The sequence below is a fragment of the Engystomops pustulosus genome, chromosome 6 (assembly GCF_040894005.1).
Source record: "Engystomops pustulosus chromosome 6, aEngPut4.maternal, whole genome shotgun sequence".
Classification (NCBI taxonomy): domain Eukaryota; kingdom Metazoa; phylum Chordata; class Amphibia; order Anura; family Leptodactylidae; genus Engystomops; species Engystomops pustulosus.
This window is the reverse complement of record NC_092416.1, coordinates 11,206,704-11,226,077: the sequence shown is the minus strand read 5'-3', so window position 1 is coordinate 11,226,077 and position 19,374 is coordinate 11,206,704. Positions and strand designations below refer to the sequence as shown.

At 42.0% G+C, this 19,374-nt stretch overlaps 1 protein-coding gene across 1 annotated transcript in view; it reads right to left on the bottom strand.

Annotated features, from left to right (window-relative positions):
• Positions 1-13,138, bottom strand: part of LOC140134566 (sialic acid-binding Ig-like lectin 13) — a 32,951-nt gene extending 19,813 nt beyond the window's left edge. The window contains exons 1-3 of the mRNA XM_072154966.1: positions 13,001-13,138; positions 4,206-4,343; positions 1,491-1,868 (exon numbers count right to left, since the gene is read on the bottom strand). Of these exons, the coding sequence (XP_072011067.1) occupies positions 1,491-1,868; positions 4,206-4,272 (445 nt within the window). The 5' untranslated portion in view covers positions 4,273-4,343; positions 13,001-13,138. The remainder of the gene's footprint in view (positions 1-1,490; positions 1,869-4,205; positions 4,344-13,000) is intronic.
• Between the last annotated feature and the right edge of the window lie 6,236 nt (positions 13,139-19,374).

Sequence of the window (19,374 nt, the reverse complement as noted above, 5' to 3'; positions counted from 1 at the left end):
ATACACCGAGCTGGGCTGAGTGAAGGTAAGTGCAATTTTCGCGACACATTTTTTTTTTTAAATGCGGCGGTTTTTCCGAATCCGTCGGGTTTTTTGTTCGGCCACGCTCCCCGATTTCCGTCGCGTGCATGCCGGCGCCGATGCGCCACAATCTGATCACGTGCGCCAAAATCCCGGGACAATTCAGGGGAAATTGGTGCAAATCGGAAATATCCGGGTAACACGTCGGGAAAACGCGAATCGGGCCCTTAGTAAATGACCCCCATGGAGCTGCGTAGAACCAGTGCCCAAGACATAGATTTTATATTTACTTTATATATTATGTATTGTTCTCGGCTTTGTGTGAAGTTTAGTTGTTGATTTTTGATGATAAGTAGGGGCTCATGTATTGGCTTTGTCTTGTCTTTCCTGCTGGTCAGATGTATCTTAGTGGTTTTTGTTTATTGGTACAAGTGGCGTTTGGTCGGTAATGAATTTGCGAAACTTAAAAACAAAAGTCGCAAAAAGTTGCAATCAGTTCCAAGATAATTTCTGGGGCAAAGGTCCATTAACTTATTCTTTCAATTTTAAAGCGAACCAGGGACCTCATTTTCCCTACAGACCGGTTGCAGGAGCTCATTACAGCTGCATTGCACAGATGTCTTTCTGCCTTCTCTAAGCATTTGAATCACAATATAATTGTGTGTTATAACTTACCCGGCTTTATGACAGAATCATCTGTGTAGTGCCAGGGGTTGGGCTTTGGTTTGGATGCATTTCAAAAACAACATGTGACTTGTCTGTGCTGCAGATTCCCCAGCTCTCAGCCCCCACCTTTGTGCTCCTTTACAGCTCCTCCCTCCTGCTCCTTCACAGAGCTCACAGCCTGGTGACATCAGTGGGAGAGGGGAAAAAAGGTGAGGGCTGAGGAGTCTGCAGCAAGTCACATGTTGTTTTTTGAAAAGCATCCATACCAAAGCCCAACCCCTGGGACTACACAGTGGATTCTGTCATAAAGCCAGGTAAATTATAACACACAATTATATTGTAATGCAAATGTTTAGAGAAGGCAGAAAGGCATCTACGCAATGTAGCTGTAATGAGCTCCTGCAGCCGGTCTATAGGGAAAATGAGGTCCCTGGTTCCCTTTAAAATTGAAAGAATAAGTGAATAAACATTTGTCTCAGAAAATTAAACCTGAATAAGTAATCGGCATAGCTACTTACCAAACCTGGTGCCCACTCTTTCTTTATTCACCTCCCTTTCAGGTCTGTTATAATATGGCTCTTTAATTTGTTAATGTAAACCCCCCCCCCCACTGTCCCATATCTGTAACTTATATGAAGTTTCCCTGCAGTAATCAGAGACCCAATAGAAAGGTAATTCAGTAGAATGGATACATAGCGCCAGTTTAGCTTATCACAATGATCCATGTCCAGTGATGCATATTATAAAGATATCAGTTATATCAGGTCATTACTGCAGGATCCTGCAGGGTCACTGGCACTTACCTGTCACAGTGATACGTGGTTTATTGTGTTTTGCGGATGTATAGCTATAACTCTTTGTAGAGTCTTTCCTGTTTTCATACCGGAAGTAATATGTCTCCTCATCTCCTCTCCTGGCGTCAGTTATGGTCAGGCTGCAGTTTCCGGTATCCGGATTTCCCGTCAGATGGAAGTTTGGTTTTTCCCCAGGTCTGGATTCATCATTACTGGCTACAATATGCCATGGATTGGTATCTGTTCTTATCCATAATCCAATAGCATTCGTGAATGTGCTGACACCCTCAGCAGTGAAGGTACAAGGAATGGAGACACAGAGACCCTCCTGGACACTGACACTAGAAGCCACATTAATAGAATATCCTGGTACCTGACATGTGACACCTGCAGGAGGAGATGGGATGGAATTATTACAAATTGTATATATTACATGTATCAAATTGACAAACTGTTAATCCTCAATCTATAATTACATTCTATTGATACATCCAGTGGGACAAGGGCGTGGTCATCTTTATCACAAGCCGGTGCACAGACGCCGATGTTTGATAAATTCCCCTCAAAGTGTACAAGTTGTTCGAGGTAGGTCTCACAGGATCTCACAGCTGCTGGAAGGGCCCACATGGCCCAATCTCAGTCCCCAGCAGCCTATGTGGGGGATTTATGTAAAATGTATGTAAAATAATCCATAAGGGGGCTCTTTAGGATAATAAACTAAGAAATATTTTAGGGAACAGTTGACTGTTTTAGTTTCCGGATTGTCAATTCTGCCACCTGAGTTTATTGCAAAGGGGCCTACTGAGGCTCTGTCACCCAGGGGCCTATTGAGATCCTTAAGCCGGTTCTGACCTCAGTTTACCCAGGCATGGAGGGGGGGAGTCCCAGTATGGACGTCTTCCTCAGTGTTTCTAGTATGGAATGTACAGTATCCCAAAGCGGATGGATATTTCTACACTTCTTAAAAATATGGTATAAGGAATCTCCTGGGGAGTCTCATCTCCAGCGTAGGTCAGGGATGTCTGGATTGAGCCTATGGAGTAATGCAGGGGTGTGGTACCATAACATTAATATTATATACTGATTTTCCTTCTAAAAAGCAGATAGTGAGCCTTTTTCAGCCGTATCCTATATAATCTTCTATATTAGAATCATCCTGGCTTACGCAATCCTTAAAGGGGTTGTTCAAATATAATGTAACTCTGCAGGTGGGCTGAGGAAAGGGGGGCTATAAAAAAAACACAAACCTTTACTGACCCCCTTCAGTACTCCCAGTCCCTAGACTGCTTCCAACGGCATGGCACTCCCACCCATCCCCTGTCTCAACTCCTAGTAGAGTGCCGGGCCAGGAGATGGTGGACATGCCAGGCCGACGGAAGTTGTTGGAGCAGAGGTGCTCTGGCTTTGTAAACAACTGCACATACTTTTTAACAGTTCCCCCTCCAGCCCACCTGCAGAGTTTTAATCAAAGTATTACCACCCCTTTAATCTTTAAGGGGTTTATAAAACATTCATTTTCAAGCTCATCCATTTACTTTATAGCAAGTAGCTATGTTTATAAATTGGGCCAAGGGCATAAATTATGCATGGACAATGCTGCTAGTTTATGGAACATGGACGCATTGGGTCCTATTTACTGAGGGCACTTTCCTCGGATATTCCGATGTTTTTGGGGATTGCACCACTGGGACAGGTATTTAACTGGGGATTTTGGCGCAATTGCACCGGCTTTCATGCGACGGAAATCGGGGGGGGGGGGGGGCGGCCGTTGGACAATGCGTCTGATTGAGACTGAGCACGGGTATTTAACTTTAAAATTGTGTTGCAAGACAATGCACTTACATGCACCGGGAAGAAGAAGGTGAACTCTGGCGGACCTGAGCGGGGAAGCGACACATGCAGGATATCGGGCGCAGGATCTTAGTGACTCCCCGCACAGCGCATTATACACGGACAATGCACTTACATGCACCAGGAAGAAGAAGGTGAACTCCGGGGACCTGAGCGGGGAAGTGACACATGCAGGATATCAGGTGCACGATCTTAGTGACTCCCTGCACAGCGCATTATACACGGACAATGCACTTACATGCACCAGGAAGAAGAAGGTGAACTCCGGGGACCTGAGCGGGGAAGCGACACATGCAGGACATCGGGCGCACGATCTTAGTGACTCCCCGCACAGCGCATTATACACGGACAATGCACTTACATGCACCAGGAAGAAGAAGGTGAACTCCGGGGACCTGAGCGGGGAAGCGACACATGCAGGATATCGGGCGCAGGATCTTAGTGACTCCCCGCACAGCGCATTATACACGGACAATGCACTTACATGCACCGGGAAGAAGAAGGTGAACTCTGGCCGACCTGAGTGGGGAAGCGACACATGCAGGATATCGGGCGCACGATCTTTGTGAATCTTAGCGGCACAGGGCATTCCGAATGGACAATGCACTTTCGGAGATCATGCAGGATGGGTAAGTAAATGTGCCCCATTATATGGATTTTAACACAAAAATAATTAATAACTTACAGATTGGGATCGGTAGTGATCGCCAAAACAAGGATCTAGAGGAGACTGAGGCAGCCGTATGAAATGTGTGATCAGTGTTTAATTCACAGAGAAACTCTTAGTTTTCCTTTGTACTGATATTTGTAATCTATTGGTTATTGTGTATTCCTATAAGAACTCATGTAATGATATCAGTACATAGCACTTACCTATCCAGAAGAGAGGGAGGATGACCACAAGACTGACCCCCGTGCTGCTGAGCTTTATGTGCCTCATCCTGACACTGAGATGATTCTCAGGTGATTATGTAGTGATTTTAGATCTCACTTTGTGTCCGTCCTGTTATTCTGTAAGAGTAAAATAGAACATAAGTCACTGATGGAACGTCTTACATCATTATTATTACATCTTATTACCGGCATGCTGGCCTTTATAACATTACAAGTAAAGATTCATCACATACATAGATTTCTGCAGCCTCAAGAGAAAACCAAAAATAGCCGGGGGTTAAGCCTTTCTTTTGGCTGCACATAAGCCAAAATATATGAGAAATAAGAGCTCTCCTTATGGAGACTTTGCCAATCAAGGCTGCCTTGCAGACATGTGGAGACTTAAGACATTGATGCTTAATGGGAACCTGTTACCAGAGGGATCTTTTTCAATGGGGACAGCTTACAATAGACAGTAAATAATATTTCGTAAATGTGTTTTTAAATATCCTGCACATGCATTGGTTACAGAAATATTGAATGCTAAAGTAAAACTAGCTCCCTGCCAGTTCACATACTGAAGTCCCGGGGGCTGTGCTTTCCGAAAAGATAATGTTTGGCTTCTAGTTTGAATGGCCCATCCCCTGGCTCATTATTATTCCATTTCCACAACCTCCCTCTATTAAAGCTTCCACTCGTGACATAGGGTTAATTCTGAAATGCACAGTGAGCAGAGAGGTGGCCCGCCGCTCCTCACTGCTCACTGCGCATGCGTCTCTTTGCTACGCTGCCTTGTCAAACAGTGCAAGAGAACACATAAACTAGGATAAGTCTCAGTGTGTCAATCATTTACATGAATTCATGTCTTGGCTCCTTTCCAAGACAAATATTAGAGGAGTTCCCTGTTAAATTTCCATTTATTTGGCTGGAATTAGATAAGGTCCTAAATTACAATGTGTACATATACAATGAGGTTATCAAAAAAATACAATAAAAATGAATTATGATAACTCACAATTCATAATTTCCCACAAAATAAAATTTTCACATTTCAATCCCCTAGTGATGTTAACACAATAAAGATCATTTTAACCCCTTACTTTATAATTGTACTCATTTTTATTACTATTTTATCTCCTATCACTCCCTAGGCTGCTCAGTGCAAAATCCCAGAATGTGGGCGGGGCTTCTATAAGGAGATACATTATTGTACTATCCATCTAACTTTCTGGGGTGACAATGTGGTTAGTTCATCAGGGTACAAGGTGTATATGCACTTTCATCTGGCTTCTGATATTGTACCTACACACTGACACACAGACAGATCAGTGACGCATGAGAGAATTACACAGAGGCTGGTAGACCATTAGACTGTTACACTCTGGGCACTGCTGCATCTCACAGTCCTGTGCCTGCCTCCCCCTTCCCCTGGATCACTTATCTCCTTGTAGCTTGTAGTTTGCAGCCCCTCTCTCTGCTCACCATGTGCTGACAGGATGTGATAAGTCTGTGAGCTCCGTGCAGGGGGCGGGGCTACAGGCTCAGAGCAGAGACATACAAAAACTCAGCTCAATGATCTCATCCAAGATGGCCGCCCGACCCTAAGAGAAGTTACAGGGTCGTGTCTAGGGGCAACTGAAATTGTGCACAGTGGGATTGATAGAGACAAGTTGGACTTATATCTGTGAAATGTTGTATTTTTATTAATAACAGTGAATGTGTTATTTTGTTATCCTGAGAACATATAAGAAACGTATCTTCGTGGGAGGAATACCCCTTTTAGAAATCATTTCTTACAGTATCACATTAAGATGAGACAGGGGCTGCCAAAACTCACCTCAAATTTCACAAATTGCCCAGTTTATATCCATGGCCCTTACAGTAAGTGACTGCATTGGTCTACTCTCTTGTTTTGTATCTATTTGCGATGATTTTTTGGGGTATGAATTTCTGTTCAATTGGTGAATTAACTATGGGAAATGCATTATTCCGCGAATGATATATTTTTTAACTGTTGGATTAATGTAATTTTTGCACTGTGAAATAGAGTTTTTTTTTTTTTATTTAGTTGCATCAAGGTGTGTAAATCTTGGTGCTTATTGGGGCAGATTTACTTACCCGGTCCATTCGCGATCCAGCGGCGGGTTCTCCGACACTGATTCGGGTCTTCTGGCGATTCACTAAGGTAGTGAGCCCGATGTCCACCAGGTGTCGCTGCTGCGCTGAAGTCCGTTGGAGTTCACTGAAGTTCACCAAGCTATCCTGGGTGCAGGTAGGTGCGTGTCGAGCAACACTTTTAAAAAAAAAATACAACGTTTTTTCCAAATCTGTCGGGTTTTCCGACGGCCACGCCCCCTGATTTCCGTTGGGTGCATGCAATTCGCCACAATGCGATCGCGTGCGCCAAAAACCTGGGACAATTTGGTGCAAATCGGTAATTTTCCGGAAACCCGACAAAAAAAAAGCGATTCAGGCCCTTAGTAAATGACCCCCAATTTGTAAGACTTAACCGGAATCCCAAAAATGAAGACTTATTGGGGCAGATTTACTTACTTACCTGGTCCAGTCACGATCCAGCGGCGCGATCTCAGAGGAGGATTCGGGTTCTGCCGGGATTCACTAAGGTAGTGCGCCCGGTGTCCACCAGGTGTCGCTGTTCAATTGGTGAATTAACTAAGGGAAATTCATTATTCCACGAATGATATATTTTTTTAACCGTTGGATTAATGTATTTTTTGCACTATGAAATAAAGTGGTTTTTTTAAAAAAACTTTTTGTTAATACGGCGGTTTTTCCGAATCCGTCGGGTTTTCCGACGGCCATGCTCCCTGATTTCCGTTGCATACATGCCGGCGCCAATGCGCCGGAATCCCAAAAATGAAGACTTATTGGGGCAGATTTACTTACTTACCCGGTCCAGTCACGATTCAGCGGCGCGATCCCAGAGGAGGATTCGGGTTCTGCCGGGATTCACTAAGGTAGTGCGCCCGGTGTCCACCAGGTGTCGCTGCTGCGCTGAAGTCTGTTAGAGTGCACTGAAGTTCACGATCCTATTCCTGGTGCAGGTAAGTACCTGTCAAGCGACACATTTTTTAAAAAAAAACGGCGGTTTTTCCAAATCCGTCGGGTTTTCCCACGGTGGCCGCCACACTTACCTGCACCAGGAATAGGATCCCACTTACCTGCCCCCTGATTTCGGTCGCATGCATGCCGGCGTCGATGCCCCACAATCCGATCGCATGCGCCAAAAACCCAGGGCAATTCGGCGCAAATCGGAAAAATTCGGGTAACCTGACGAAAATGTGCGATTCGGGCCCTTAGTAAATGACCCCCATCGTGAGCAATGACAATGTATGTCACCATCATTTAACACAATAATTCTTAATGTGTAGCCTACAAGTAACTAACAAAGAGAAGGGTCACTAGTTACTCCCAATTGATAGATCTAATAGGTAGGCAACATAGCAATATCAAATAGTTACCGTTAGGAAAATAATCTTACATACTTCACACCATGTCGAAAAGTTGCATTACTCTCTAAATAAATAACACATCTTCACCTGCTGCTTTTCTTTACCAGACATTTCCTGGTATTACTACCAAAACTTAATAATTTTAAAAGTTACATACATTTATGTGTGGAAATCAAATAATAAGTTCAAAATACCTGGCTCCCTGGCAGCAGCATGTGGTGAGTCCTGAGGGAGGGGCAGCTGCAGTAGTTTATGGGCCTGTATCGCAGTCTCCTCCACACAATTCCCCTCCCCTGCCTAATCAATGCTCATGACAGGAAGTGGGAAAGGGGGGAGTGTGGTGCTTGATGACTGTGGAGGAGAGAAGACTGACATAGGCTCGCCCCTGGGACTCACCACATGCTGCTGGCAAGGAGCCATTATACAGAATGCTGACAAAGGCAATTTTAAAATCAGCACAGCATAGACTCTTGGAACCTGTCACTGTTCAGGAGTTCTTTGAAACTAAAGATTACATCGACCTTTGTCAAACAGGATGAGCGCCTTCACAGCTGATAGGAGGAGCAATACGAAATTAGTCACTGCTTCTGGAAATTACCATATTGTGTGAAAAGTTTATTCAATTTGCCACCAGTAAGTAGAGATCAAGTGGCAAGATCACTAGATGTGTGAATGTGAACCAGGATGGGGATTAGTGCTCCAAAAACGGAGTATGATAAGTGACCGGTATCTGCAGATCAGCTGCCGGATGACGAGGTTTCACATCTCCTTTTTACCTAAAGCAATCAAATTATACAGTTAGTGGATGCAAGGGGAGGCAGAGTCAGGGTACTAGTCCCCTGTTCCCCCCCAAAACCTTGATGTTCATTTTTATTGTATTTTTTTATTTCTTGTATTTCATGTCTTTGTTCATGTCGGAGTTATGCACACGGCAACTTCCTCAGGGATCAATAAAGTTTTATTGTATTGTTTTGTATTTCTACTGCCTTTCCATGATGTCATACATTATCTAAGGATATCCCTACCCCACACGTTTCATTAATTCAGGTGCAAATTTAAATTTGGACAAACACTTCCTCATCTTCTCAAAATCTACCAACAATACTTGGGACATAAACCCTTAATGATTGACAGGTTGTATGTAATGATCAAAATAAATGCAATGAAAACATGTTCTGACCATTCTTTGGCACTAAATAGAACCTTAAGGGCAGGACATGGACAAGGACAGTCTGAGCCCCCCAAACGGTCACCTGCTTATTGGGTCAACCCTAAACAGTGGCCAATAACTGTAAACATGTAACAAGACAGACAAAAAAATGAAACATAAAGGATCAGTGATCCAAGACACAACTACATAGCAAGTAAAGTACAGAATCGAATAGACCGGAGCGTAGCCAATATAGAAAACAGGTGTAAGCAAGAAGAGCAAAATATACTGAGAAAGAGTTGTGCAGACTAACTGTCCAGCAAAGGGGGATGGTGCATACACAGCTTAAATCCGAGTGCTCCGGGGTGAGAGGGGCAGAGCCCCTACATCACTATTTATTTTACAAGCAGCTTATTACCACTTATCTCCCACAGTCTTACGTCTTTGTCTATTGTCATTTCTTCCCAGATATTTTCCTTTACTTCCTCTTTCTTAATTTGTTATCTTCTTCTTTTTATTGATTTACGATATCATTTTTGCATAAAAATATTAGACATTCAGATATTTTGAGGCCATCAGAACATAGCACTGTCTTCATACCTCCTGCTTACTCATCCAAAAAAAGACAGTTCCCATTTCTAGCCAAAGAAAAACAAAGCTAAGTTGGCTTTTCAATGGTTGCTTCTTTGCTCTGGCACAGAGAAATGGAGAAATGTTTCGACCCTTGGCTTCTTATCATTGACTTCAGTTGTATCATTCCATCCCATTGCTTCTGGTGTCTACCATGTGGTTGGCCTTGAGATCGTTTGGGGCTAAAGATCTTACTGAACTCCATCATACTCTTAAAGAAGCCATTGTATAAAATGTCTTCCCTTCAAGATATTCCTCCACCACTGGAGACCACATGAAGTTATTGAGATGTGACTCCAAGTGTTGAAAATTATAGTGCAAAAATATTCACCAAAATTCTGACTCCATAGCTTCACACCTGTACTGGTAATAACATCAGCATAGAAGCCATACGCTGTGCCTATACCTTCATAACAAGGTTGTCATTCCTCTTATCACCAAGCACAACGCCCAGTATCGGACAATTGAATGTAAACCGAACAATATCACCAACTACCCACGGAATGGAGCGGTTCGGAGTGTTAGAGACCTATAATCTATCATATGGAAACTACGTAGTCATAAACTATTACACTGCAAATACTGATGAGCAATTAAACTACAGTCAATGGATACAAGGAGAGGCCAAGTCAGCCTAGTATCCCCATGCTCCCCAATACTCCTCTCCCCAGCCTTTTATTTTGAACTTTGTGTTAATTTTATTGTATTTTTTCCTTTTTTGCTTTTCATGTCTTTGTTTAAGTCTGAGCTATGTAAATCCAAGCTGTAATAATGAAATACATATGGAGCAAACACAGACCTAGAATAGCTTGTTCCATTGGGGCTCATTTACTAAGGGTCCGAACACCACACATTCGTCGGGTTTCCTGAATATTTCCGATTTGGTGCACGCGATTGGATTGTGTCGCATCGGCGCCGCCTTTTCACACGGCAGAAATCGGGGGGTCGGATTAAGAAAAAACGTGGAATTTAAAAAAGAATTTGTGTCGCAAGATCCGCACTTACATGTACCAGGACGAAGAAGGTGGACTCCGGCGGACATCGGCGCAGCAGCGACACCTGCTGGATATCGGGCACTTGGACCTTAGTGAATCCCAACATACAGGATTATTACACCACCATGCAGATCAAACAACTAAGAGAATGGTGGACTTGCAACCTAACTAAACACTGGACCCACATTGAAAGCCATATCGCCCCAGCAAAGAACCTCCGAGCCCTCTTATTAGCTTGATTACGGCATCTACCTTGATTACAGCATCCATAGCCACCTGGAGAAAATCCCATTCAGGACTACAAAACATTTACAGGGCATTGGGATCTAAAGACTCCCTTGTAAAATCCACTCCCATTTTGACGTGGGAAAAAGAAGTAAGAAAAGCCCATCCTTCTCTAGAATGGAAAAGAGCATTCCAAGTATTAAACTCCACATTTAAGTGTATGAACTTTTATGAAGTGGCCATGCAAACAATCCTAAGGTGGTACCTTATCCCCGAAAGGCTGAGCATCATATTCCCAGGCACCTCCCACCTATTTTAGGAAGCTACAATCCAAATTTCCCCATCATCTTTCTATTGTATTGGTGAACTTAGGATGCCAATACAATTGAAACCTGTGATACAGCAGGGATCAATAAGCTACTACTTAAATTGTCATGTTGGCACTGTGCGACGTATAAATGGGTATTGGTTGTAGTTTGGGCACTCTGTCTCCAAAAGGTTCGCCATCACTGTTCTATGGCAATGTCCATGCATCACTGAATATTGGGAAAAGTCCTTTGACTTATTGAACACTATATTTGGAACCCCCTTTCGTCCGTCCCTAGCTCAGGCTCTACTTTTCCTTGACCTAAATCTGATCCCTCCAAAATACATAACCCTAACAGCTTTCTTACTCATAACTACCAAGCTGGTTCTCCCCAGATATTAGAAATGCACGGACACCCCGCAATCTGAAGAAGTCCTATTTCTAATGCACCAAATTTGTATACACAAACGTATGTGGGCTGTCAAACATCATACCATGGCTCGAGATGCACCCGAACAGATTTCGCCCACCGTGAACAGGATCATACACCTACTCCCCCCTTCACCAACATTCATGGTGCCCCACCCCAGGCCAGACATATCATGCATTAGATCAAGACTTCATGACCCTAGGCTGGATGCTCCACCCGTTTTACTTGTAGTGTTTTATGCAAAGTTACCTTGGTTCATTGTCAGCATGACCAACCCGGACCTCACTTCCCCCTACTCATGGCATACCTACCTCCTAAGAGACCACTATCACTGATGTTCATAAACATTGTTTGGTACTGACTATCCGCTTCAGCCAAATGAGAGTTGTACATCTTATATAGAACTTACATTCTCTGAAAGTATGCATGTATGTCATAACATAGAGTCTAGATACCCTTATAGAATATAAGCCTACACAACATCGGCTACCAAGCCGTACATAAAGCCCTACAAACCTAGAACGACAGTCTCGTTATACTAGGAACAATACTGTTGATGTAATTTTTGTCATGTTATCCTTTGTGTATATGTTTGTAAAATTTAAAAAATTTCAATAAAAATTTATTGAAAGTAAAATCTACTTGACGGTCTTAAAAATCGTAAAAAAATATAAAAAAAATGTGAAAAACCCTAAAAATTGACCATTCACCCGTTTCTCTAGAACTGATTGATAATAAACAAGTTAAATCGTAACAAGTTTATATCACCACATTCCAAAAGTTCAGATCTATCAACCTGGCCGTGAACCCAGTAATGGAAAATTGCGCCCGCATTTCCGAAACGCTACTTTTTGCCACTTTTCAACACATAACAAATGTAATAAAAAGTGATCAAAAAGTTTTTCACTCCTGATAATGGAAGGAATGAAAAAGTCATCACGTCCTTCCAAAAATGATACCTTACACAGGTAAAAGTTATTGGTGTCATAAAAGGGCACAATAAAGATTTTTTTTTAATTTTTTAAAATCTATTAAAAGATAATAAAACCTATATACATGTGGTATCTCCTTAATTGTGCTGACCCCAGGAATAAATCGGAGGTGTCATTCTGAGATCACGGTTAAAACCATAAAAACTTTGGCACAAATTCGTTTATCTACAATTTCATTACATTTAAAAAAAAAATTCAGCTCCCCAGTAACCGGCCTGAAATATGAAATCCCGACATTAGGAAGTGCAATTTCCTAGTTAAAGCTCTTTGAAAAAGTTTATGGATTTTTAAAAACAGGAAGTGAGAAAACAGAAACACAAATAACAAAAATTCGGTGATCCTTCAGGGGTTGATACCTCACTGGATGTAATCGAAGACACAAATCCATATAACATGTATATAACTTCAAATATTTTTGGGTAGTAATAGTTTAAAGGTTCTCCTGACACATAAGAAGACCCCCGTATTATAGAGGACACATGGATATGGGAGGGATATAGAGTTTGCATTAGGGCCAGGAGGTCAAATTTACAAATCTGATCCTATTATTTACCATAAAACTACATAAATATAAGAATAGATCAGATACTCACCCTGTCCCTGGTCTCCTCTAAGTGCTCTGCAGTCCTCTAGTCTACATCTTCTTATCGCTCTCACCAGTCACCAACTTCCCCTTTCCATCATTTCCCTATTCTGCTGCACAGTCAGAGATGAGTCCGACCACAGAGCGTCTCCTCTCACGTCTCCGATATCTAGGACATCATCTCTGGCTGCCACAAGGTAGTCGTCAGTGAAATTACCTAGAAAATTGCAGTGGGTCACATCAGATAAGCCCCTTAGAAATATCGTAGCACAAAAATGTTATTTTACAAAGTCCTGAATCATATTGGAAAATAATTGGCGAAGGAGCAAGAGGTGTTAATTCCCATTGGGAAGGACCAAACATGGACAACGACAACCTAACCTGGTCAGTTGAGGCATTAGATGACAATTAGGTCAAAGAAAAGTAGTTGTGTAATAAGTTTTACTGTTTTTGACCACATTACTAAGCTAAAACAAAAAGTTACAGTAGCCCCCGATTATGGTACATGGTGATTGCTCAGTACAGGATGTCCGCCATGGTCTACATGTATAGACGGTGGCGGTGTCTAAAACCAAAGTAAGATTTTCTGTGACGAGGAAGAAGCTTCTTACTATCTCGATTCAGTCTTGTAAAGTGTTGCGGCATGTGATGAAGGAAACATGCAGGAGCATTGATAAACAATGGGCCCAATATCATGGGGGGGGGGGGCTTTTGAAGCCACTTTTCTCTCTAGTTTATTTTTGGCTAATTTGATTATTTTTTTTGGCCTACTTATTTAAATGTTGCAAAGTTGTTGTTAAATTCTGTCTCAGCAGTTTTGGAGCATTACATTTATAAAAAAAAAACAGTCCACACTGAAACAGCCAGAACACTAAAGCTCATTTACTAACATAGTAGTAGTTAAAGGTATTGGCCACTATTACAGGAGTTGCCCATGTGCCTTTACTGCCTTAATAGTAATCCCTGAATGTTCACCAAGTGATTCAGCAGTTCTGCAATTTACTGTATTGCTGTCTGCAGACTCTCCGTGATACTTTGTTTACATGTCTAAGCTCTGCTGAATAGGAGGAGCTGCAGCAGAAGAGTGATGACTAATCATGCTTCCTCCTCGAAGAACTGTTAGAATAAGAGGTACAATTGGTGACACCTTTCGGATGGACTGAAGGCAGCATAGTGAGAACAAGGAATGAGGCAAAGGTACAGGTACATATACCTGCCGAGATACCTCTAATGGAAGAGATTTGTAGAAAAGCCAATAGCATTTGGTGGAAATACCGTTGGGTTAACCCCCACAGCTATTATGCTATGGTGTGCAGACATGTCAGACTTTAAAGGTGTTTGCCACTTTACCTCATATATTTTGTAATGTGTGTGTAAGTTTGGGGGAGGGGGCAGGATATTAGGTAATTTACCATTATACATCTATATATAGTTCTGATCCATTTTTTATATGTAAATAGAAGCCTCATGTCCTTTACCTAATCAGTCAGACATTCCTGACCATAAAATGGCTCAAGATGGAGGGTCATGTGATCTCTAACTGTCCATGAGCAATCACCCTGCCAGGACCTTATAATATACCAAACATCCAACTTGTTATTTTTGTTAAGAACACCCGACTTACAGACGACCCCTAGTTACAAACGGACCTCTGGTACAGCATCTGGCATGGTCTTACATGTGCTGGGGCCACTGATGTCCTCTGCTAGAAATGACTAAATCTTTCAGTAATGGCTTAAATGTTCTTAAGCTTTGATTTGGGTTCAATCTTGTTTTCTTGGTTCTTTTCTTACACTTACACTCTTTTCAATACACTTTTCATGGCCCATTCCAATCCTAATCCAGGATTGGTTCATATAACAGAGGAGATGTTCTGAGCACTTTCCCTCTGCCAGTAGACAACCTTGTCCATTTGGCTCTTCCATGACTTCTCTTCCATAGAGCTAAAAACTCTCTTTCTCAAATGCAAAAACATTGTCTATGGGGAATCGAGAATTTTTTTAAAATTTGACACGGTGCCTGAAAAATGTACATTTTGGGCCGAATCTACAAAACAACAAATGGATTGCTCATATCTATTCTCTGCTCTAGAAAATCTTTGATGCCAGCGACTATTTTAGAAGGACAGAAACTATTTTTAGTGACCATATCGTCACAATTTGAGGGAACTGCACAGGGGGCAAATCTGATGAAATGACTTTACAAAGTGAATCCACATTTTGTTTAATATGAGGCTTCTCCGAAATACCAAAAAAAAAAAAAAAAAATTAAAAAGAAAATCCATTTTTTAACTGTATGGGTGATGGTATTAAAGCCCCAGATATACTGCACGGAAGGCTGGGACATTAACAGTGAGACACAGGCTCCCCCGCTGTCTATGGGAGGATTTCATCTAATGCCTTCTTTGAAAAACTACAAAAATGGAGTAAATCAATGTTTTTTAACTTTGTAAAAATTAAGTCAATTTTGTTATTGTTGTAAACCGGAAAATAAAACACAAAAAATAATCACATTGAGAGGATTTCATTAAGACTGGCGTTTTTAACCACTTCTCGACACATGCCGTACTGGTGCATGGAGAGGGCTCACGGTAAGTCTTTGCTGCATATTGCCGAAACAGGTGTTTTCCTGCCAATTGCTGCCGACGGCACATGGGTGCCGCCATCTTGCCGAGGATCGTCATTCCCTGTGACATCATCGGTGAGCAGCGATCCATTGCTTTGTCACCCTCAAGTTTACCGAGGCTGCGTCATTTTAACCCATTCATTACAATGTGCTAATAAAGAGGAAAATCCACATATACCTCCATACTGTAGTATGGTAGTATATGGTAGGATCAATCAGACAACCTAGGGTTAAAGTACCCTAAAGGGTCTGAAAAACAGTAAAAATAAAAATTAAAAATGTTAAAAAAATTAAAATAAAAAACATAAAAATTCGCATCTGAAAATGCCCAATCTTCCAAAATAATAATAACGTTTTTTCACTGTGTTTAACCCCGTAATAGAAAAGGGCACTTTTTAGGCATTGTGTAAAATATAAAAAAATCAATAAAATGTGATCAAAATGTCGCACAGTCCTAAAATTGGTAGCATTGAAAACTTCATCTAAAATTGCAAAAAATTACACCACCCACAGTTTGAAAAAGTTACCAGCGCCAGAAGATGGCAAAATAAAAAAAAAAGTTTTTGTACAGGAGGTTTTAATTTTTGTAAATGTATGATAACATTATAAAACCTATAATAATTTGGTATCCCTGTAATCGTACCGACCCAAAGAATAAAGTAGACCTGTCATTTGGGTCGCACAGTGAATGCCGTAAAATCCAGACCCACAAGAAAAAACGGTGCAAATGTTTTTTTTTTTAGCATTTTCACAGCATTTAGAGTTTTTTCTAAAATTCTAAGGAATTTTCAATACCATCACTATGAAGTGCAATTTCTTAGGCAGAAAACACACCATCACACAGCTCTTTATGTGCAAAAATAAAAAAAGTTATAGATTTTTGAAGGTGGGGAGTGAAAAATGGAAATGAAAATACGAAAAAAAGGGCTCAGTCATTAAGGGGTTAAAGCTGATGGGGTTGTTAATCAGCCCGGGAGCAGCAGATGACTATTTGGCATGAGAACATTGCTGAAGGGAAAGTTCATCCATCACTTCCCCTTATAAAATAAATTCTCTTCTTTAATCTATTTTCCATTAATTATTAAACTGCATTCAAATCAGAAGGATTGCTCCATTGTATGAGATGTTCCTGCCCCGCCCCTGCCTGTAGCCTGCCTCCGTTCTCTGACAGCCCCGCATAGCAGAGCCCCTCCGGCGCGGTGCAGCATATGATACATGTGTAGAGATGAGCGAGCACTAAAATGCTTGGGTGCTCGTTATTCGAGACGAACTTTTCCCGATGCTCGAGTGCTCGTCTCGAATAACGAGCCCCATTGAAGTCAATGGGAGACTCGAGCATTTTTCAAAGGGACCATGGTTCGGGAATAAAATGTGTTATTTAATTGAAAAAGAATGTCTTCTGATAAGTTAGCAGATGTATGCAAACATCTGCAATCTATTCTTCACTGTTCCGCGCGTATATTATCTCCCGACAAGTTATCAGATGTGAAGAACAGTGAAGAATAGAATAAAAACAGTGACCACAGGATGATTTAAGTGAAAAACACAGTGAAGAACACAGTGAAGAATAGATTACAGATGTTCTGCACATCTGCTTACTTGTCGGGAGAGGAGATACGCTGTCCCGGGATCCGCTCCTCTTCTTCCACTGAAGTCTCCCCGATGTCTCCCTGCTGCGCGCGATGTCTCCCTGCTGCGCGCGATGTCTCCCTGCTGCGCGCGATGTCTCCCTGCTGCGTGTCCCTGCTGCGCTCGATGTGTCTCTGCTGCGCCCGATGTGTCTCTGCTGCGCCCGATGTCTCCCTGGTGCGCGATGTCTCCCCGTGCTGCTTGATGTCTCCCCGCTGCCCGATGTCTCCCCCGTGCTGCCCGATGTCTCCCCGTGCTGCCCGATGTCTGTCTCCCCCGTGCTGCCCGATGTCTGTCTCCCCCGTGCTGCCCGATGTCTCCCCGTGCTGCTTGATGTCTCCCTGCTGCTTGATGTCTCCCTGCTGCTTGATGTCTCCCTGCTGCCGTTCCGCGCGTATCTCCCGACAAGTAAGCAGATGTGCCGAACATCTGTAATCTATTCTTCACTGTGTTTTTCACTGTGTTTTTCACTTAAATGATCCTGTGTTCACTGTTTTTATTCTATTCTTCATTGTTCTTCACTGTGTTTGTTTAATTAAATGCTCGATCTCGAGCAGGGGAAATACTCGTCCGAGCAACGAGCCGTTTCGAGTACCTTAATACTCGAACGAGCATCAAGCTCGGACGAGTATACTCGCTCATCTCTATACATGTGCCCTGATGTCTTTCAAACCGGTGTTAAAAATTAGAAGTAAAAGAAAATTATCCTGGGTCAATCAGGGGTTAATATTTTTTATTCTATATTGATCCTCTGGGGGGAAATTATTTTGTACATAATGTCCCGGCAATTGATACGAATAATTGGAGATAAACTTTTTTTTGTTTTTTTAAGTATTTTTTATATTTATTTTAACAAAACAATAAAGTTACATACAGTTATTTGTGTTGCAACCTAAGAACATACTTGATTGCATAGCGATCAATGGACATATATTTTGAACATTACAACTGAGTTGATCACTTAGTCGTACATTAGGCAGATCTTTATTAATGTTCAGCTAAATTTGGGTTATCTGGAATGGGTCCGTCCCGTTATCCTTCTTTGTCAGAGTCTAATTAGAGATAAACTTTAACATTACAGTTACATACAGACACCACAGGAGGCGCGACTTTCTTACATGTTGCTTGTTCCTTGGTTATATTTCTTAGTTGCATACAAAGATTGTGGGGGTCATTTACTAAGGACCCGAATCGATTTTTTCGTTGGGTTTCCCGAAAATTACCGATTTGCGCACGCGATCGGATTTTGGCACATCGGCGCCGGCATGCACGCAATGGAAATCAGGGGCGTGGCCATCGGAAAAACCTGACGTATTTGGAAAAACCGCGGAATTAAAAAAAAAAATGTTTTGCTTGACACGGACTTACCTGCACCCAGGAATAACTTGGTGAACTCCAGTGAACTCCGACGGACTTCAGCGCAGCAGTGACACCTGGTGGACATCGGGCGCACTACCTTAGTGAATCGCCAGAAGACCCAAATTAGCGCCAGAGAACGCGCCGCTGGATTGCGAATGGACTGGGTAAGTAAATGTGTCCCTATATATACAATATAACGTTATATTACATATTCACAGGACAAATATGATACAGCACAAAGCGGTTGACAAAAAAAAAATTTGAGAACTAAAAACTCGGGTAAATGGACATTTTAGAAATATTAGAAAGGGGAAACTGGACCATTCCCTATCTGCGCATTATACTAGGCACCATCATAAGAATCCTAAAGGTGCCTCTATTTGTTGCATTGAACAAGTGTCACCACATTGGAGAGGGGAGGACTTGTAGAAAAACATGAGTCAGAGAGAATCTTTTTGGATTTTCCCAATTAAAAACTCCTTTAGGTCCTAATTAGAAATGAGCGAGTATACTCGTCCGAGCTTGATGCTCGTTCGAGTATTAAGGTACTCGAAACGGCTCTTTGCTCGGACGAGTATTTCCCCTGCTCGAGATCGAGCATTTAATTTAAAAAACACAGTGAAGAACAGTGAAGAATAGAATAAAAACAGTGAACACAGTGAACACAGGATCATTTAAGTGAAAAAGACAGTGCAGAACACAGTGAAGAATAGATTACAGATGTTCGGCACATCTGCTTACTTGTCGGGAGATACGCGCGGAACGGCAGCA